At 46.9% G+C, this 21,757-nt stretch overlaps 1 protein-coding gene across 6 annotated transcripts in view; it reads right to left on the bottom strand.

The window, feature by feature from the left end:
- The window catches only part of AAK1 (AP2 associated kinase 1), a 65,190-nt gene that overhangs the window by 29,842 nt on the left and 13,591 nt on the right, over positions 1-21,757 (bottom strand). For all 6 annotated transcript variants that reach the window (XM_062510740.1, XM_062510741.1, XM_062510744.1 and 3 more), the window contains exons 3-9: positions 13,866-13,984; positions 11,686-11,794; positions 9,335-9,477; positions 5,397-5,518; positions 3,949-4,030; positions 2,048-2,180; positions 724-827 (exon numbers count right to left, since the gene is read on the bottom strand). In XM_062510740.1, the coding sequence (XP_062366724.1) occupies positions 724-827; positions 2,048-2,180; positions 3,949-4,030; positions 5,397-5,518; positions 9,335-9,477; positions 11,686-11,794; positions 13,866-13,984 (812 nt within the window). The remainder of the gene's footprint in view (positions 1-723; positions 828-2,047; positions 2,181-3,948; positions 4,031-5,396; positions 5,519-9,334; positions 9,478-11,685; positions 11,795-13,865; positions 13,985-21,757) is intronic.

The raw sequence follows: 21,757 nt of genomic DNA, 5'->3' as shown, positions 1-21,757 counted from the left end.
CATGGAATATGAGCACAAAGCTCCACAGCACAACCTGGGCATTTTTAAAAGACAGCCACAGGACAGTAGTGACAAAATTTAATAATGATGCTATAAAGACACGGGCATAATAGAACCCAAATTATCTCTTATTCACAAAGACCATAAATAAGCATGGGGAACACGGAGAAAAACCCTAAGTTTCTAGTTTTGTAGAAACAACAAAATAAAATGTCTGTCACAGGTGTCTATAACAACATAAGGAAATAACTGTCAACTCCATATTTCAGGTGAAGTCTCTAAAGTCACACTAAGAAGGGGCAGATGGTTGTGTAAGGTCTGATGCAGTTCAAATGCCAAGTCCCAGCCAACAGACCCAGAACTACTGTGTCCAAGCCCAAGTGCAGGCCAAATTACACATGCTGTGATGAGTGTGCCTGCAAATCAAATTGGTTTCCCAAGCATGGCCTAATTTTCCATGTTCACATGCACAAGATCTCTTGGTTGGCCTCACACTGGTGACTGGGTGAGAAGGTAAATCAGGGACAAACAGAAATAAGGAACATGAGAAACCCTGATTCCTGACCCAAAGAATCCAAACCAAACTGTGCTGTTACAAACGAACAAGACCCTCCTAATTACAGAACTGGGGAACAACCAACAGAGCACAGCCAAATGCTCAGTATTCAGCAACTGCCTCCCCAGCCATTCCCAGAGCCCCCCTTAGGCCACTCCTCTGCTCACCTGGACATTCTGCACCGGGCAGTCCTTCTTGGCCAATTTGAATGCAAAGTAGGAGACCTGATAAATGTCAGGTCTCTTATCAGGGTCTGGCTCAAGCATGTACCCTTGAAGAGACAGAGATGCTGAGATCAGAGCAACAGGACACACAGATGCAAGGCAGCCAGCTGTGGCAGCACGTCAGACTTGACACGACAAAGGACTTTTTTTATGCTGAAGGTGGGGAGGTCCTGGCACAGGGTGCCCACAGCAGCTGTGTCTGCCTCTGGATCCCTGGCAGTGTCCAAGGCCAGGCTGGATGGGGACTGGAGCGATCTGAGGCAGTGGAAGGTATCCCTGCCCATGGCAAGAGTGGCACCGGGCTTTAAGGTCCCTCCAACCCAAGCAGTTCCATGACTCCACATTTGGTACAACCAGGTGCCAACAGAGTGTCCTGCCTCCTTCAAAGCACATGGTCAGGGAAGGCTCAGCAGGGCTTATGTGCCCATGGGCTCAGCTGGGAACAGGGCAGGACAGTCAGGATGGACCAGGACAGGTCCTCCAACAGAGCTGGGACCTGCACCTGCTACTGAAGCCTCTGGGGCAAGGAGGGGAAATGCTGCCTGGCCAGGGAACAGCACTGGGTGGGCCTGGGCAGTTCCAAGTGAACCCATAGGAAAATGGCTTGATCCAGCCCTGCTGTGCCAGCAGGGCACAGAGACAGGGCAGCCACAGGCACCACTGCAGATACCCCCACATCAGCAAAGAAAATACCAGCCTGCTCTGCAAACACATCCAACTCTGTGTGAGTCAAGACTGTGGCTAGGAAAAAAAAAAATCAAAAGCTGTGCTGGAAACAAGAGAGCTAACCCAGCTTTGCCAAGAGAAGTGCATTGTACACTTAATTACACATTCACTCTAGTCAGTGGGATATTTATAAATCATTTCAGTTCTGTTTCCCAGTTCACAGAAGATAAATTCTTATCACTAGCCTAAGTCACTGTGGTCTTTTTAGTTCCTTATCCAAACAGATTTATGACTGCAGAAATACGTTTCTGCATAAATAGGCTTATTGTGCCAGTTTCTGTAGGACTCATACCAAATGGCTGTCTGTGTTCCTGCCTTTCCACAGAGCTCACTCCAGCCTGGCCAAACAGAAATCTCTTTGCCATAACTGTCCCTCCAAGAGTGATGTCCTAAACTAGTAAAAGATCACTTTAACCAGCTCTGTGTGCAAGCAAGCTTCTGAAAAAGAGAGAAAAACTCATACTTTGGCTGTAGGGACAGGGGCTGTAAAAGCAAAACCCCTGCACTGTTTTTCAGTCCTGTGGCCCTGTCAGACACTCACGGATGAGGCAGTGCATGTCCTGGGAGTGCCGGGAGTTGTCTGGAATGGTGAAGTTGCCATCACAAATGGCCACCTGGCTCTCCCCAAAGGGCAAGGTGAAGTAACACAGCTTATACAGCAAACAGCCCAGGGCCTGCAGAGAGAGAACAGGGCAAGGATTCACCAAACTGAGCCCAGCAAGGCACAGCTCCAACAGCAGGCAGGGGAGTCCTCCTCATGTCAGGCCTGCACCAACACCTTGTGAGGGACCTGAGACAGGCACAGCTGCAGGGAAGATGAACACAGGCAGAGCTCTCTCTCGTTAGACACTGATCTGGGGGATTGCTCATCATCACACTCCCCACAGCTCTGCAGAGCATGACCCTGCGTGTCATTGAACAGGCAAAGCCTTTCTGCCACACACCAGGAGGAAGACCAAAGTAACAGCACAAATAAATGGCAACCATCACCATTAATACATCCATTCTGACAAAAAGAAACCCAAACTGTTTCCAAGATTAAGTTCAAACAACCTTTCAACTGCTATAAATAAGTGCCAGGGAAGTACAGCTCATTCTGCAGGCTGCCACCCTTCCCTCTACTGCCACACTGCTTTTGGCAGCAACAACCACCACCTATTGCAAAAGAAAGCAGTTTTTGCACAAAGGGCTAATTATGAAACACTCCCACCATCTCAGAGAAGGAAGCAGGAAACATTTCCTAATCCTAAGAAACTCATCATCAGCTCATCTCTTTTGTCACAGGATTTCACAACGACATTGCACTCTGGCTTAAAATAACCTTGAAAAGATTTACGGGACAAGGAGGTTTCCAGCAGGACAAGCACTGGAACAGGCCTGGAAGCTGAGGCCCCACTGTGCTCACCACCATACACTGCTCTGGACATGCTCCAAATGTCACTGGAGCAGAACTCCTGCCACGCCAGGAAGAGCAGGGCCTTTGGATCTCCCCCCTTCCACACTATCACAGGAAGGAGTGCAAACCCTGGTTCTCCTCTGGCTGCCTTTGAGGCCCTATCCTTTCCTTCTATCACAGCTGTGACCTCCCCTCTCCACTCACTCCAGGCCAGTGATCCTGCACAGTGCAGGGCTGACCCTACAGACCCCTGGTTAAACCTGCTCCCACAGGAGCTGCTGCTTCTCCAAGCTCACTGAGGGCACTTTCAGCAGATGTCACACCAGCAAGTCTCCCTCTTGTAGATTTGGAACTATTGAACATACATCAAAGCTCTCTTTTTCTGCTTCTACCATGTTACTTCCTAGCTCAGGGCTCCAAAAAACAACAACAACAACAAAAAAATGCTCCCAGTTAGCATTTTAAACACTTTTAAACACATGTGCTGAATTGCCACTCCAAACAGCACGGAGTCTTTCTCACCTCTGTCTCACCCAAAAGAGCCTTCCCTCCCTGACCAGGTTAACCAGGAATGGACTCCACCACAACTGGATTTTACTCTCACCATGAAGAAAGAGCATGCCAGGACTGCCCTGATCATCAGAAACAGTACAGAAGTTTGGTCTTTGGCCAGTTTGACAACTCAGCCCTGTGCTACACAGGATCAGCACACAGGTTTCTGCTCAATTCTGACCAGAACTTTGACTCCACATACTAACAACCCAGCCCAGGCACAATGAGCCACAATACCCTGAATTTTCTAATTTAACTCTTAAGGTGTGATCACATTTGTGCTGTTCAGCTCTGGAGTTTCATCCATCTCTAAATTCAAACTGCACAGGAGGAGTACACACAGCTGCTCCCCCAGCCTCCCTGCTCAGCTGGAACTCATCAGACACATCATCAGAGGAATTCTTCATTCAGAAACTGTCCAGTCCAACCCTGTTTCCCTGCTGTGGCAATGAAATCAGCCTGGCTGGAGGATGCCCAGTGGTTTCCATACATACCCAAATGTCTGCTTTTGTAGTGATGAGCTTGCCACTGTATAGGTTCACCATCTCTGGGGCTCTGTAGGATAACGTCGTGTACCTGCATGGGAAGGTGCATCAGGGAGTTCAGAAGGGGTATATCAGGTAGGTCATATTCCCAAAGAATTCAAAATTCACTCCTTCCCACCTCATTTTAAGGAAACTCATGCTAAAGATATAGATCAGAAAAATCTTCTAACAGCATCACCCCCTACACACCTCAAACAATAAAACACCCTTCAAACTGCCCTGGGAAGCCAAAATAGAAAACACCATCCTCACTAAAGCATAGAATTCACCACAAGACCGTGCAGCCATTTCAAGAACAGAAACACTCAAGGATTCAAAGCAAGGTCACTAATCAAATGTCCTCTACAATGCCCTCACTGCAAGGCTGTGGCCAACTGCATTACAGAGATTGTAACTGGATATGTGGCTCCTAAAAAGCAGATTTCCACACCAGGAGTCCTGCTCAGAGCCACTGCAGCAAGGGATGGGTCACTGTGTACCTCAAACCACAGTGAGAATCTGCCTCATCTTAACAGATCACAACAAACAGAAAAGCTGGAAAATGCTCCACAGATGACAAGACTCTTCTGATAAGATTTCCTACCAGCAGCTCTGTCATTTCTGCCTGCTGCTTACCCTGATCACAGGAAAGCATTGCTAAAGGCAAAGGTTTTGTAGGCTTAAGTGTACAAATAGGGCATTCCAAGGGGACTGCAACACCGGATTAGGAGCACTCTGAAAACTCCAGTCAAACAAATCTAGGAAATCCAGGCAGGTGTAGCTGAATCCCAACAAAATAGAGGCATCTGCACCCATTCCAGAAAGCTGTACTAACAGGAGTGGCAAGTCTGCAGCAGTGATGTTGTCAGATCTAAAGCAAGGCCAAGGATCTGAGTGTGGTCCACCCCTGATCCAGGGCTCACTGAACTGCAGGTGAACCTTGCCTTTAAAAAAGTACCAACGGGCACCAGAGATGCTGCCAGGATAGTTGGCAGTGTGTGGGGCAGGAGGAGGAGCTGGACTGAACCCCTCCAGGACCTGACACTTCCCATGTAGAGCGGGGATCAACTCCAGTCAGTGCCCGGGTTAGTGGGGAGGGCAGCTCAGCAAGAATGGGATTGTGCCACCCCTGTCTGGAGCTCAGAGAAGCCAAGAGAGATGAAGGACAGAACAGGACTGCCTTGCCGAGGTGCACCTGCTTCTCTGCATTAATCTCAGTCTTTCAGGTCCAAAGCAATTACATCAAGCTCAATTTATTGCTTCACCTTCCCTCGGGCACTCACTCACCTGCAGCAGACACTGCCATGCAGCACAGCAAATCTGCTGCAACAGGTTGAGCAAAATTAACCCCAGCACAAGAAAAAAATTACCTTTCAAACACAAACTACAGCTGAGCTGAAAAGGCAAAGCACACTTACTTCTTGATCTCCTCCTCGACCGCATTCACCCCTTCTGTTTGAGGGTTCTGGAACTTGTTAGTAGCACTTCCAAAGTCACACAGGACATAGTGGCCACGGTCATGCAGCAGGATGTTTTCAACCTGGGAACATCACAGACAGGCAAAGAATCACTCAGACAAAAAATATTCAGGGATTGTTTTTCTTCAGATGAGTCAAGGTTTTAAGTGCCTGAAGACATATCAGACATATCTGATACTAAAGCCTAATGTGACAGCAAAGAAAACAGGCATCAAAACTCTGTCACATCTCCTAATATAAAAGACAAATCATGGAAGCACAGCTGTAACACTGCCTTCCATCCTGCCACCCCTCCCTTCTCCTCCTGCAAGGGTACTTCTTTGCCTCGTGTAAGACTTCAGTGTCCCAGTGCCTATGGAGCTCAACGTTCCTGAAATACTGTGCCCCTGGTCAGGCATCAGGGGACAGGAAATCCAAGCTGTCCCAGCTTTACAAAGGGCTGTACCTCCTCACTGTCTGTGGGGCAGAGGAGAGGCAAACAAGTAACACACACACTTCCACGAAATTAAAACACATCTCCAGATCTTTGGTTACATTTCACCTGTCCCTAAGGGTCTCATTCAAAACAAATCTCAGCTCATGCTCACATTTATTTCCTTGTTCTTAGAGTCTGCTGGGTGCCCCACAGCTCCTAAATGGGGGCTGTAGCAGCAGAGGCTCCCCCCCAGACTGCTGAGAAGTTCTCTTTCTTCCAAATATTATTTGGTCCCTTGAATCAGGCAACAGAAACAAATCCTGAAACAAATAAAATCAGCAGAAACCTTCTCCTCAATACCCACAATGGTGCATTAACAAAACTCTACCTTGTATCCCACCTAAGAAAATTGCCTGTTTCAACACTGACTTATAATCTGTGAAACACTGTGTTCAGATCTTTGCTTTGGCAGAGCATCCCTGTGTTCCAACTCCTCATCTGTGCAGCAGCATTAACAGCATGTTCTCTCAAGGGAACACACAATTTTTCATGTCTTTATCCTCAATCAGTATCAAATGCTCAGATGCAACAACGAGATAAAACATATTGCTCATACAGTTCAAAATAAAAAAAAAAAAAAACCACCACGTAAGTGTTTGCTAACAAAACCCTTTGGAAGCAGAGCTCCCTATCAAGGATGATCTTTACAAGAAGGAAAGAAAAAGAAGGAGTCAGCATTTTAAGCATCAGAAAATGCAGCCAAATTAGAGCAGCTGAGAGGGAGAATGTTGGCTTGAAACCAAGGGTTAAACACGCCCCTTCCCCCTCTGCCATCCATCTGCTTTGGATAAAGCACTGCACACAGATGTTCTCCCCAGCAGATCAACCAGGCCCCTTCAAATACTCTTGCAACATTGCCCCAAGAGTCCTCCCACTTTATCTGGCTGAGAAGTCTGAGGTGATTTTTCACTCCAACACCCTGTAAGGTTTGTTAAATATCAGCACAGGACTATCCAGCAACCAGGTTTGATCAGTGAATGCCAGGAGAAGGAAAAAATAAACACAGCAAAAGAAATTACTGCTATCCACTGCCAGGCCAGAGAAAAGTGTCTTTAAAAGAGTATGATGGTGTCTTCTGATTAAACACTCAGAAATCTGCACTCCAGCTTCTAGCACTGCTAACTCTGGCTGCAGCCTCTGACACACCCAGCACAGTCAGATTTAGACCCCAAAAAAAAAGCATTTAAAGGAGATGATGAGTTGACTTAAGTTTTGCTGGTTATAGAGTGTAGTCAGCTTCAGCCTTTGTAAAATAAATGCTTCTTTGCTAGAACAGAACCAGAGTCATAAAAACCACTGCACAGATTTGCTGGGGAGGGATGAGGTTTTGTTTAGCTGATTGACCTTCTCCTGACAGCAACAGCTTCAAGACCAGTATTCCTGAGCTCAGGTAGTGGTCTGAGAGGGATGCATGACCAGGGCACACTTCCTGGCTGCTCTGCAGCACACAAGGCATTTCCTCATTTTTAGGAAAAAGCAGCATCAATATACACCAAAGCACATGTAATAAGCATCACAGCCTGCACTGCACAGCAAGCAGTGCCACAGCATCTGAATCTAACACCAGCCCGGGAGGGGACCCCTGAACAAACCCAAGGGTGACACAGGATCTTTTTGTGGTCCTTACTCAGTGCCATGCCCACTTTTGCCTATGGACACGCTGGGTAAAGGCACTGCTGTCCCCAGCTGTTGGTCACTTCCCACCATCTGGGGACTGTGCCAACAGGAGGCTGTTCTGCTTCCGGCAAAGCCTTTGGGTTAATTCAAAATCAGAGCCAGGGGCCACTGAAATTCCTCCAGCTGCACTTGTCTGAAAGCATCCACTTGTCACAGCATCCCTTCTGCTGGCAGAGCTCTCCAGGCAGAAGCCTCCAGCACCAGAGCAGCATCAAAGAGCTGGAAGGCAAAAAAGGCCTCCAGGCCCCAGGCAGCTCCCTGCAAAGCCAACATCTGTCTCCTCTTCAGCACGGTTATATTCACCCCAAAAAAAATCTACACAATGGATGTCCCTTCTTACACCCAGAACTTGTACAAAACTTCTCTGCCCATTAATCTCTCTTGGCTTTGCAACTCTCCCTTGACAATACTACATTTGAACACAAATAAAGTCAAAATATATATAAATATTAATTCTGTGTCTTAGATCTCCAGAGGTCACCATAACAGCAACGATACACTACTCAAGCAGAAAACATGTATCCAAGCAGAGAAGAGACAAATCTGACTCTGGGCACAGCTTACAAGTCAGGCCTTGCAAAACCTCCCCTGACCTAGACAGGCAACAGTGGGCTGGACACCAGCCCCAGCAGTCCATTTCAACTGCAACTCAGGGCAGAAAGTAACACTCCAGATCAACTACTAATCCAGCACAGATGTCCCAGATTTACTCCCCTGCAACACAGAGTTTTGTTCTTTATTAAACCCCCCAGGGACTCACCAAAAAGGTAAGGACAGGGGTTAATGTCAGTTGGGGAGGTTCCTGTCCCTCATTCTCTCACCTTGTTTTCCTAACCAATATGAACTCCTGCAAGCTGCCCACAGACTTTACAGCTTTAAACGCACAATTCAGATTGGTAAGAGATCATTTGTTTCCCCGCAGGAAGAGACACAGGAGTTGTTTCTACATCCAAACCAAGTAAGCAGTGGCATCACTATCACTTCAAACATGCCAGAGCACAACAAACCCTGAGGAATTTTTCCCCTGCTCTGCCTGGCTCTCCTTGGTACACCTGGCTCTGGTTCATGTAAAACAATGGCCAGTGGCACAAACAAACACCTGTGAGGGCTCTGAAAACAGTACCTGCCCCACAAAGCACATCTGTGCCCTCTTTCTTGACTATTTCATTCCAGCACTTTACAAGCTCGAGCTCGTTGAGAGCAAAGGGAACATCTTTGTTTGCTGGATTACAGGCCTGGGATTTTTACCAAGATGGCCCTGCTGGCCCAGCTCTGTTCCCAGCTAAGCATACAGATTTTTACAACACACATTCATGGTCAGAGCTCCAGATGCCACTTTCAAAAGCTCCTAAGGATTCCTGCCCCAAGGCCAACACTTCTGGAGTGCTCCTTTTAATTTGGGTCCAGGAAATAACAGCACACTTTTTGTGAGCTACCTTAAATAAGCAGTGTTTCAGGTCACTGTGAATAATTCATCAGGTGCATTCTAGCACGTGTGCAAGCCAGAATTATTCACAAACATTTCTGTTTAAGCAGATATATAGATGGCAAACATATGGTAAGTGGCACTAAGAGGCTCACTGCTTTTTTTATCTTCCAGTAGAGAGGTGTGTTCATGCCCACTTTCCCTCATTACCAGCAAGAGAAACACAGTGTGGGCAGCTGGCAGACCTGGGGGGTGAGCAAGATGGTCCCTCCATGCTGCACCCCTGGAGCCATAGCTCACCTTCAGATCCCTGTGGATGATGGGAGTCTTGCACTGGTGCAGCCTGGCCACGGCCTCACAGGTGTCGCAGAAGATCTGCAGGACCTCACTCTCAGTGAAGCCAGTCTGCAGGCGCTGGTTCATCAGGTTCACCACCTGTCCCCCTGGCAGGACAGAACACAGCAGGCACAATGAGACCTGGACATGACAAATCACAGCAGGGACTGTGAGCTCTGGCCATCCCAAATCACAGCAGGGACAGTGAGATCTGGACATGACAAATCACAGCAAGCACATAGTGAGACCTCTTGTCCCCACATCACATCATGGGACACACAACAAGCTCTGGCCACCCCAAACCCAGTCCCCCCAGCATCTCTGGTCCTGGGCTGCCCCTCAAACTGGGGCTCCAGAGTCAGCAGATGAAGGTTCAAACTAAATTCACAACAAACCTTCCCTGGAGGCTTTTTGCAATCTGCTTACTCAGCTTGTTTCATTCCCTTCCATCCCAGGGGTTTGCAGAACCTGTGGGCAGGTGTTACAGCTCACCTGGGCTCTGAGCAAACCTTCACACAAGCTTCCACAGCTCACCTTGCCCTGGCTGTGTCAGCACTCAATAATAATAATTTTCCTTTTTTTCTTCCAAGTAGGACTTCTTTTGTCTGACTAGAGGAATAAAAGGCTGAATTTGGGGCACTCACAGCCCACAGATTATTCTGCCACATGTAAGCAGGAGGAGGGAGGAAGGGAGACACTCCGAAAACCCACACATTAAGTGGCTTAGCTGAAGTTGTTTACTGGCAAAGAAATTAAAAATCCATCTGTAACTAGGAAAGCTCTGGACAAACAAGCAACTTTTCACGAACAAGTCCTGAATTTGTCTCAGCTTTGGGGTTTTATTGCTGTCAAGGCCCTTCCAAAACAATCCAGAGGTATTTTTCTCCTCTAAACACCCTAAACAGACAGAGAAAAACTCCTTTCTGAAGCTCTGGCAAAGCAGTACTGTATCATTCCACATCACAAGTGCTGGAAAACTTTTGTGGTAGGAAAGAAAAGCTCAGTTTAATGAGTACTACAGCTTGAACACTTTACACTCAAAATTAATGCAGTTCTACACACAAAGACACTGATTTGGTTTGGAAAGTGTCAGCCACAAAAGGAACAAGGGAAAATCAGCATGTAACAGCCATGGCAGTGGGAAGGCTGCAGCCAGCAGCCAGCATGTGTTCAGTACAGCATCTGGCAAGAGCCACGTGAGAAATGCCACCCTGCAGCTCTCCTCCTTTCAGACAGAAGGAAGCTCCTTAGAAAGATGGATTTTACTTCAGCAGCCCAAAATTTGGGTACTGCAGCTGGGGTGGGGGGAGGGGTGCATCTAAACAGCCCAGGTTTGTACCTCCCTCCACAGTGGGCTCTGCACATGGGGCTGAGCAGGGATTTGCCAGCACTGCCAGGCCTCACATTTACAACAGCTCTTGGCATGTTCAGGCTGAAGCTTCAAGACAGCTTATGGAGAGATTCCTTCAGCAAAACTGCCCACGAAGTTCCTCCTCTCACCAGCAAAGAACCAGTGAAAGGCAGCCAAGATTCAGGCAGCAAAACAAAGCAGCAAAGAGGACGTGCAGAAGAGAAGCCTGCACTGGGTATGTTTACATACATCTACACGTCCTTGCTACAATGCTTTTGAGTTCAAAGCCAGACAGGCCCAAAACCACCAATTTCCATCAGCTGCCTCCATCCAAACCAGCCACAAGCTCCTGAAGTCACCTGGCCAAAAAATTTTTGCTGTTCACTCTTCCTGCAAGAAGCGTTTGAGTCCAGTGCATGCATCATGTTCCAAACATCACATCCCAGCCACAAAGATCAAAGCTTTGGGACAGCTGGAAGAGCCTGTCTGACTACAGACATCCAAGCAAAAAGGTCAGAGGTAAAAGGAATGCTTTTTGGCTTCCCATTATCCATTCCATGCTTCTTCCAGAACAATCCTAAGCCACGCTGATGTGGAACAAAGCTTGTAATGAGAATAAAGTGAAGAAAAATTATATTCCTGGCAGCTTTAAGAGGAGCCACTTCTTGTGTGGACCATTCTAAAAACAACAGCAAGATGTATTTAAGGGTTCTCCTTCACAACAGAGGGGACACAGGACCACCCCTGGGCAGCAGGGTACTAAAGATGGTACCAATCCCATTAGCAGAGTCAACACAGCCTCACGGGACAGCCACTTCTCCAACCCTAGTGATGGCTTTGCTCAGCTCAGAACAGCTTCCTGGCAGCTTAGGGACAGCCCTTTTTTTCAAAAGGAATACGATATGCAAGTTTCCTGTAAGCACAGAAAGACAAACCCACCCATGACCAACATGGCCCCACTCACCCCGGCAGAAGTCCATGAGGATCAGCACTTCCCACACGTCCCCGCTGCTGACTGAATTGATGCTGGAGTCGATGTAGCCCACAATGTTCTTGTGGCCAGACAGATCCCGCTGCAAGACAGACAGCCAAATTCACACCACGACCAGCCAAATTCACACCAAAGACCAGCTATGTAGAGCGAGCAGCATTTTCATCTGGTTCCTCCACACTGCTCAAGCTTCTGTCGCTTGGGACTAATCGTCACTCAGAGCTTGAGCAAACCTGAGGTCTGTCTCTACCTGTTTTCCCTTGCAGAAGGATCTGAGACAAACAGCAGAGAAACAGCCAACCTGATGAATTAACTTGTTCAGGCCTGGTCCAGGTTTTGGCACATTCCCTGAGGTGGCCCAGGCCAGGCCCCAGGAGCTGCTCCTCCTCTACAAGAGGGGAGAACAGGGCAGAGGGTGGCAGTGGCCATGCAAGACTTGTTGGCCTTACTTGTCTCATCTCCTTCCAACTCTTCTGCTGACAAAACATATCTCAAATCTTCACATGCTCAAAAAAAACCACTGAAACAACAACAAAAAAAATTAACCTTGCTTTCAGAAGTGCTTTATTTTAAATAGCTCAATGGATTAAAGTACAAGTTCTCATATCAATGACTTATCACAGAATCACAGACTGGTTTGGGTTGGAAGGGACCTTAAAGACATCAAGTTCCAAGCCCCTCCTATGGAGACACATGCTAAACTGCAGGGGAAGATGGTATCTTTGGGACTGCCAGCTTCACACACACTCCCAGCTGGGCAGCCAGCCCAGTTTGATCACCAGTAAAGGAAATCAAGATTCTGCTGGACACATTCTGCTGTAACACCATAGGGCTGCAAAAACTGCAGTTAAGTGTAAAATAATTCTTTATTGCAGAAAAGATGGAAAAGAAGTAAACATTTCCTTTCAGGGATGCACTGGTTCTTCAGGAAACAAATGCCTGGGATAAGATGCAGCTCAGAAGCAAGCAGCCCTGCCAGGTGAGAAGTACCCTCCTCACCCTCACTTTCCACAAGCCACTATTCCAAAGGCACCAAAGACATGGAGACAAGAGAAAGCAACAGCAAGTGAAACCCAAGTAAACAAGCTTTGTGAGCACAACTAAACCTTTCATGTGAGACCTAATCTCACCTTTTCCCACATAGCCATGGGGAGACCAAGCCCAAAGCTTTCCTGGACTATCAAAAACTACAGCAGTTCACTTAAAAGGTATTAAACTAATTAAAAGCTACTTTAGAAATCACACACAGAATTGCTACAGGTGGGAGTTTCTGATAGGACAATCATCTACCTTAACGCTGTACCTCATGTGGTAAATTCACAAAATGAGGATTTCATATTTCCTTCCCCACCTGGCAGCTACTCTAAATGCTCATCGGTGCCTTTGAATAGAACTTCAAAAGTGGCACTTCCCAGGTCTATCATGCTGCAAACAAGATTAGGCAAATCTATTTGGATCACCTCCATTTTGCCTTTGTTTAGAGAAGCTAAGTTTAAAACAGCTCTTAAAAATAGCTATCCCATCATATAAATCCTTGTGTCCAATAATCTAGAAAAGCATCCCAGAGCTTATTACAAATACTTTACATTTCAAAAGCCCTGGCAGCAGCTACCCCACAAATACTGTTTTAAGCTACCAACCTCACTGATGAAGAGATAACCTTGATCCCAACCAAAAGGATTAGATGATGTTGTGATACAGATTTTTCTCAGGATGGAGGTCTGCCATTCATGAACTGATTTCAGGTCAGAGATATCGGAATCATCAGCCTTTTCTCATCAAGTTTAAAAGGCTGAAGACTTGAGATCTCAGTTGAACATTGTGAGACTCTGAATTCCAACACCCCCAGCCATGCTCACATCTTCAGGCCTTCCTTTTGCCATTAAGCCATGAAGCTTTCTCCTCATTTTCCTGGAATTCCCTGTTTTTTTTTCAGGTATCAGGTTTTCCTTGTCCACTGCACAGGAACTTTTGAAATAGTTCAGTACTAGATTTTCACACAACTCCAGAGGTCAGGTCTTCCCACACAAAAGCCATTTTTGCAAGGAAAATGTAGCTTGTGACCTGATGACATGGAGATCACAAGCAGAAGGTGACTGGGCTCCCACCCCCTGCATTCCAGTCTGGGGACCCAGCACAGAGCAGGGACTCACCATGATCTGGATCTCTCTCTTGCAGACCTGCAGGTCGTACTCATTATTGACGTACATCCTCTTCAGGGCACACTTCACCCCATTGCTCGTCCTCACCAGGAACACAATTGCAAAGCCACCTATGCAAGACACAAAATCAACTGCTCATTAACAAGAAACCTCTTGGCCTTTGCCTCCAACCCAGTCCCTGACAGGGGAGTACAGCAGGTTGAGGGAGGGCACTGAGCAGCTCCTACCACCCCACAGTGGGAATGCTGCTTCCCGTGCCCATCTCCAGAGCTCCCAGCTCTGCCTGGACAGTTACGTCTGAGAACTGAAAGAGATCCAAGGGCATAATCTTCAATTAATGGCAATGAAGTTAACACCTAACATCTCCATAAAAACAGGCAATTACACCAGTTTCCTGGTCCTGACAGACAGTCCCTCATTGGTCCATTAATTCCCATTATGTAGAAGAAAGCCAAAGGACAGCAACGGTGCTTTGGACAGAAATCAGAGCTACAGATCACTCACTGAACCACCAAAGGCCTAAACTTAAAAGGCTCAGCAACTTTGAAGCATCTAAGTTACATTACAAAGCTGATTTGTGCAAGAAGCAGAAGAAACATCTACCACATGTGGTTTGATGTTAGAGCTTTTAAATCAGGACAGAAGAACAAGGGAAAAGCCCACAATCTGTTCTGTGGTCATTGCTATTAGTAAAGTCAGGACTCCCAGGATAAACTGACTTGTTTCAGATGAAAGTCCTTTATCTCTGTCAGCTCTCCGTCCAAATACACAGGTTTATATTTGCAGTCCTGGCAGAAATAGGAAGCTGATGGAGGATGGAGAGGTAGAGGCATCAAAAGTTTCACACCTGGCTCCAGAGATCGGAATGAATTTGAGCAGAGTGGCACAGATCCAAGCAGCCAGAAGTGCTGCACACTGGTGAAAAGGGAGGCACAATAACACTGCTGATGCCATGACCCAACAGCACCTCATCTGCTCTCCTTGCACTGCACACATATTTCTTTCATGTTCAAGGACTCATAAAAGTCCAGTTTACAAGTGAGTTATGTGTCTTCAGAAGTCCCACTACAAGGGGAGCAGCAGTTACACACCACAGAACTCAAGTGACATCCCAAAGAATTTCCCTTTTCCAAGTCTGAGGCCTTTGGTGAATCCCATTAACCACCAGATAGATACCCCACCACACACAGTTCCAGGGACATGTTTGTGCCTCAGTTACTCAGCAATTGCACAGGTTGCCCCGATCATGTGACACGTGACAAACAAAGCCACACTTGGGTAAAATTTACTGACCAGAAGAGAATTAAAAAGAGCAAATAACCAAACAACACTGCTGTGTTTAATATACAGCTCTCCCGTTTGTTCTCAGCGGCTTTTATGACATTACACCTCCTCTTCCAGCTCAACACAGGAGTCACACACACAGGTAACACACCTGGCCAGCACAGGAACTGCTAAGCAGGAATTTCTCTTGGCAGCAAAGCCCTCCGTTTTACACAGCACAGGAACTAGAATAGGGTTTCCAAGGAAGCCCCACTGACTTTCAGAAGCAGCCTCAGAGATGCAGCAGGAAGATGCAACAGAAAGAAGAAACAAAAAAAAAAAAAAAAAAAAAAAAAAAAAAAAAAAAAAAAAAAAAAAAAAAAACCACCCCCCCCCAAAAAAAAACCACTCCTCCTCCCTTCCCCCCTACACAAAAACAACCACGAAAAAATAAACATTAAGACTTCAACTAAAGGTCTTGAAAACTATACCCAGGCTGCAAAATAGACACTCACATTCAGAAAACTGGGACATGCCCTGAGATGCAGCACATTACAGCTGCTCAAACCCCCTCGCAGCTCTGGAGGGGCCTCTGTGCACAGTGCTCAATTCAGACCCAAAAATAACGCTGACTCTCTCCCTGAAGCTGCTTCAAGTTGAAGATCTCAAATTACAAGTCATTTTTAAGAGCTTCTGAACCCACAGCAGTAGCCTTATTGTTCTCTCCAGCCACATTTGTCTCGTTTTTGGAGAACAAATCCACACATCCTGCTGTGAATCTTTAGCCCAAAGGGTGGCTGTGAAAAAGAGTAACACAGCACTGCATTGATTTTTCTTCCCCCGCTTATAACCCTTTTTACTGGCAATTGTGGCCATCAAATTCACACCAAAAAGCAGCTCAGAAGGAGCTGTGCCCCTCAGGCCCCTCAGAAGCAGCACTGTTTGTAGAGTAAACACAGCTCAGGTATGACTGCAGAGGGACAGCAGGATGCACCAGATGGCCAACAGTGTCCCTTGGCAGCATCAGCCAGCCCACAACAGCCCAGGAGGGACTGAGCTATGCAGCACCTGGGCTGCAGCCAGCACTGCTTATCCAGGACCTTGTGATGGACTTCAGAGCTCCCCTTCACCCAGCAGTTCCAGCAGAAGAGGGACCATTCTCAGAGGCTGGCGGTGTCTCCCGTGGGCTGCAGCCCTGCCTGGTCACTGCCCACTCCACAGCCAGGCTTGGCTCACATGCTACCCATCTGAACTCCGTTTTTCACAGTCAGCACCATGCTGAAAATCATACACTTACCTGATCTTTTAACTGCTGACAGATGGTTAACCCTTCCTCCTTGCCCACAGTACATCTACAACACCACCAGCACCTCCTCAGCCTCAAGGGCTTCCAGATTCCAGAGCTCCAGACCACAACCAATTTCTCCCTCATTATTCCAGTCCAACCCCCAACTTGGCTAAATTTGGGTAAGGTTGAAAGGAAACAGATCAAAAACAGATTTATAAGCAATCATGATGAAGCCCTGCCAGATGTACATTACAAGACCATTACTACTACTCAACAGCAAGACAATAGTCAGGCACTGCCAGCTCCAACATAAAGATGATCATCCTAGGATCTGAGCAGCTCCCAGCAGCTAAGGTCAGCTCAGGCGCCTGTGCCACACGTGGCCAGGGAGGGTGGGTCACACACAGGCACAGCTTAGAGACAAAGTATTCCAGGCACCAGGAACATCCCCATATCTCTGCTGGTAAAGCCTCTTTTCCAGTACACATGTGGAAAGCAAAAGGCACAAGACCAGGGCAACAGAATAAATAAATCCAGAGACTTGCAAGCACCAGAAGGGACAAAAGCAAGAGCTACGCCTGAGAGTCACCTCAGAGGACAGTTTTCCCCTGCGCACATGCCTGTGATTTAAAGTTCTGAAGGAAAGTCAACTCTCTTCCAACACCAGCCAGCAAAAGCTAAAATATTATTCCCATTCTAAATCGTGAGAAGTTATTTGTGTTCATCCTGAAGACATACTGCTATTGTTGAGCAGGCAGCACACAGCCAGCACTTGGATCACCATCAGCTTAGAGCTACCACCAGCTACAGGGGTTTCTTTTTTTGTGTCTTTGTGGCAATTTAGGCCTGCCTCAACAGCATGGAAACATGGTTATCATGCTACGAACTGCTGTCTGACTTGTTCTTGCTAAAAGGTTTTAGGATAAGCTGAAAAATACTGGGAAGTTCCAATTATCTCCAGTCAATACAGATACCAAAGCAATTTTCCATGCAGGTTTGTGTCAGGGCACTGGCCAGCTGCCAGCTCTGGTAGTTATGTTTTCAGTCCTTCTGTAATTTCAGCAGGATGCAGAACTCCTCACAGCCAGGCAGGCACTTCTAAACTAGGTAAGAGCAGCTGCACAGGGCTGCACATGATCGTTCTCAGCTCCTGCAAGGCAAGGAGAGACCACTGTGCTGAGTTTAAGGGATGCACGTGGATTGCAAGCGTGGAATCCTCTTGCAGCCAGCAAGCCACAGGCAGGCAGCAATGCAAACCTGCAACCAAGCACAGCATTGCTGCTACACAGAATTTGCACCAACAGATGCCACGGTGAGGAAGAACCACAGACATGGGCTCCTTCCCTCACCCACTGGTGACAAGCACTTCCAGAGCTGCTTTTCACTGGGGTGACACAAACCAGCTGAGCTGTGCCCTGGACACCACCCCTCACCCTCCTCAGACCTCACCTGGTCTTTCTGGGATGGCACCACTGGGGGGGTGGTAAGGAAACCACCCCAAGTGTCTTGTCCTGAGAACATCTTTCCTACCAGCACCACACATCACACAGCATCACCTCCTCAGGCCTGCTCCAGACCTTCCCCCTTGCAGGTAACCTGGAACATCAGAGAGGAAAACAAGGCACATCCACTGGCAGCTGTTGTGCCTGCCAGACAGCATCCAGGAAAAGCCTGTTTAAAAGCCTGTTTTCATAGATCACAGCATATCGTGAAGTACAGACACTCACAAGGATCACCCAAGTCCAACCCCTGGCCCTGCACTGGACAGCCCGAGAATCCCACCACACTCTGTCCATGCCAGGCCAAAATAAAGCAAGTTCAGCTGTAGCCAGTGTTTGAAGCCCCAACTCAACAGACCAGTTCACCCAATCTAATTATAGTCCAGGAGCAGGGCTGGACTCTGCCCTGTGCACACACAGAAAAGCAGATTGCATTTCATGGGCTCGGCAGGACCAAAGGCATGTCCACGAGCCCCCATTGCTCCCAAAACACACTGCATTTCTGTGCTGCCCAGCTAGGCTGATCCAACAGTCTCTAGCAGAGACAGCAGCTACACTGACCAAAAGGAACTGCCTCATTCAAACACAATTAGACAGAACCTCCTCCTAAAATCCTGCTCAGTGTTCCTCCCAGAGACACGAGTGTTGCTTGTCCAAGAGCAAAGGAGACACACAGCTCCATGACCTACCAGCTGCACACCTGAGCTCTGCAATAGCAGCTATAAAAACATCTCCATGGATGTGCAAACACTCTCAAGGTTTTCCTCCAACCACATACCTCATTTTTTTTTTCCGAGGTTATGCTGGGTTTGAGGAGGAATCACTCCTCTTTTTCAGTTAAGGCACTCAAATCATTGGGCTTGAAATGGCCAAGTCACCAATTTCCACTTTCAAAAATAAATTTGAAAAATCACTGTTTCATTTTGGTTTTCTCCATCATCCTTCCACAAACAAATTAACAATACCTGGAATTACCGTAGCTCCTGATAAACATTGCGGATGCCACTAAAACCTTTTATTCCTCAGTGGTGAAATTCTTTTCTGACATGGACAAACAAGATATGGTTTCCCATTGAATTGTTACTATCTTGCTGTATTTTAGCTCCATCTCATCCCCCTCAATGCTCTGTGTGCAGACAGCCCACTGTGCTTCAGCACTGCAGCTTAGGGGAATCCAAGCGTTGCTCAGATGTCCCCAGAACTGCCCAGGGAACATTCAGCCTCCAGGGACAGCCAACAAGGCATTTTAAACTCCAGCTGTACCAGCAGGCACTTAATTTTAAGTGCTCTGCTGAACCAGGCACAAAGCCACTCCATTTGTACAATTCCAATACTTACTGATCCTTATCATCCATCAAGAGTTATGTCATATTTTGCCTTATCTCACCAGCCAGAATAACTTCCTTGGCACTTACCTTCCTAAGTACAAGAACAGGCTCGCTCAGGTTTTGGTTTTTTCCCCACAGTGAGGATGCTGTGATCCAACTACAGGAAAACCATAGTGACTCTCTTGCATGGGGTGTTTCCAGCTCACTGTTCCCAAAGCTTTACTGAAACACAGGAGTGCGTTTTTCCCCCAGTCACAGCCACAGGCAGCTGTCACACAGACACTGCACATTACCCATCACTGAACGTCATCACATGGCAACACCAGAACCATTTTCTCTCTGCTGTTGTCCTGAGGAGGCCATCCTGCACTTCTGGCTCCTCTAACTGGAGCAACATACAGTCATTCAAAAACAAAAAAGCAGAAAAGTTTTTCCCCAATTGTGTACATATAATAGCCACTCCTTTCAACCCAAACTATTCTATGATGTAATTCTTGATCTTAAAGCACCAATGTTTTTGAGATAGAGATGGCTACAGCAAACCTCAGTTCTGGAGTCACTTAAAAAGTGGGGTCACCACAAAGAAAAAAGGCCAAAGAAAACAGTTTCACCCAAGTTAATACAAAAATCTGTAATTATTTCAGACAACAGCCAAGCTCAGCAGAGTTCTGAAAGCATACCAGGGGAAAAGCTCACCATGTGCCAATGCTGCTCCCCTAGAGCTCTCTGGGGCAGCTTTCAGCAAAGCTGAAGGGATACCCTAAGCCTGGTTCCCCACCCTGCACACCCAGGATGAAGATGGACAAGTGACTCATCTGTAACACAGGCAAAAGAGGTGCCCTGGGATCTTGTCCTCTGAGCATGCTGGGGCTGCTGAGCTGCAGAGACCTCCAAAATACCTTCCTGTGACTGCTGGGAAGTACCACTGGGACCACAGCATGAGCCTCAACGAGACTCCCCAGCAGCTTGTGCAAAAGGCACCACACTGTCCCACAAACCCAGCAGTGACAGAGGAGAGCCAAGGAAAACAGTGCTACTGATCCTGCCTCATGTCATGACCTGGTGTGACCCTCCACACAAGTAAATATTTGCTGGCATATTTTAATATGGGCTTTTTATTTCAATAATAGCTCCCCATGATTTGCATTAGGATTACAGTGCTATTTTTGTGGCTATTAATCTGCACCAATGTATTCTTTCTGCTGCCTTTATTCCACTCTTCCACTGCCCAGCAGGAGGGTATTGCTGCATATACCTGCTGGAAACACACCATTTCAAATCCCATTTTCCCCATTTTTATGCCACTTCTGCATCACTTCAGACTCTTTGTTTCCAGGACATGGTATTTCATTCCAAATTAAGCTTTCTGTTCCAGTATTATTCCTTGTTATTACCAAATGTGCCCACAAACCAGAGGCAGCATTGTGAAATATTCTACTGTGATACATAACAAGGTGCTGGAATGAACAGAATCACTGCACATTGCTTTTTCTGCTTTATGAAGCATCTGCAACACCTTTAAAGTCACAGTGTGTCAGCATTAACATCTTTACAGAGAAATACAACTCCCTCATTTTGTTTTAAAAATCATTTGAGGCAGAATTCAGAAGGCACAGTAATGAGGCAGACTTTGCATTAGGGCTGTAATAGCCAAGATCAATACCAAAGGAAGTAAAGACAACACTGGTACAATCCATGATTTACTGAGCTCAACCTGGAACATTATCTCTGCTCATCCTTCCTTTGGACAGAGACAGTCAGAAACACAAGCAATTTGCAAGTAACTTCTCTGTTCTTCAAGCCAAGGTGTTAAAAAGGATAGACGGTCCCAGCCCAGAGCAGGGCCCTCAAACCACGGTGTCTCCTAGTAAGAGACAGCAATAAGTCATCTCAACAGGATGGGACTGAAGGTTCACCCTCTCCTGACACTTCGGCTATGGCAGAACATGTTACCAACTGGAAGAAACATTTTTATAGGCACTGCCAGGTACCACAAAGGATTTCACCGACTCAGCCTCTCTCTGGCAGGACTCTGCCCACAGTCCCTCTCAGCACATCTTCTAACCTGTTCTTTCACCACTCTACTCCCCACATGCTCTGCAGCAATTTATTCCTGGGCGTTATCACCCTGTCATCAGCAGAAGTCTCACCAAAATCTCCACTGGAGTTCAACCCCAAGTTCTTCTCTTACACACCAGTGTAGCTACAATCCATCTTTTCTCCACAGCCTCCTGGGTAAATGGAAGGATGCTATCCAGACTCTTTTTCAGATGATCCAGCACAAGAAGACTAGAAGGATTCAAAGTAGTGGTGGTTGTACTAATGTTGTCCTCCGTGTTTGCATTTTGTTGTTTTAGTACTACATGTTGGAGAAACGTGACACTTGGGGTTTGGGATTTAATTAGTGCCTGTGACTCACTCTCCCCCCAAATTCCATAATCCTCTGGTTACAGCAGGGTATACACATGCCATTTTATATCCATACAAGTGAAGATTATTCACCCT

The sequence above is a fragment of the Cinclus cinclus genome, chromosome 29, assembly GCF_963662255.1.
Source record: "Cinclus cinclus chromosome 29, bCinCin1.1, whole genome shotgun sequence".
Taxonomy (NCBI): Eukaryota; Metazoa; Chordata; class Aves; order Passeriformes; family Cinclidae; genus Cinclus; species Cinclus cinclus.
This window is presented reverse-complemented; position numbering and strand designations above follow the sequence as displayed.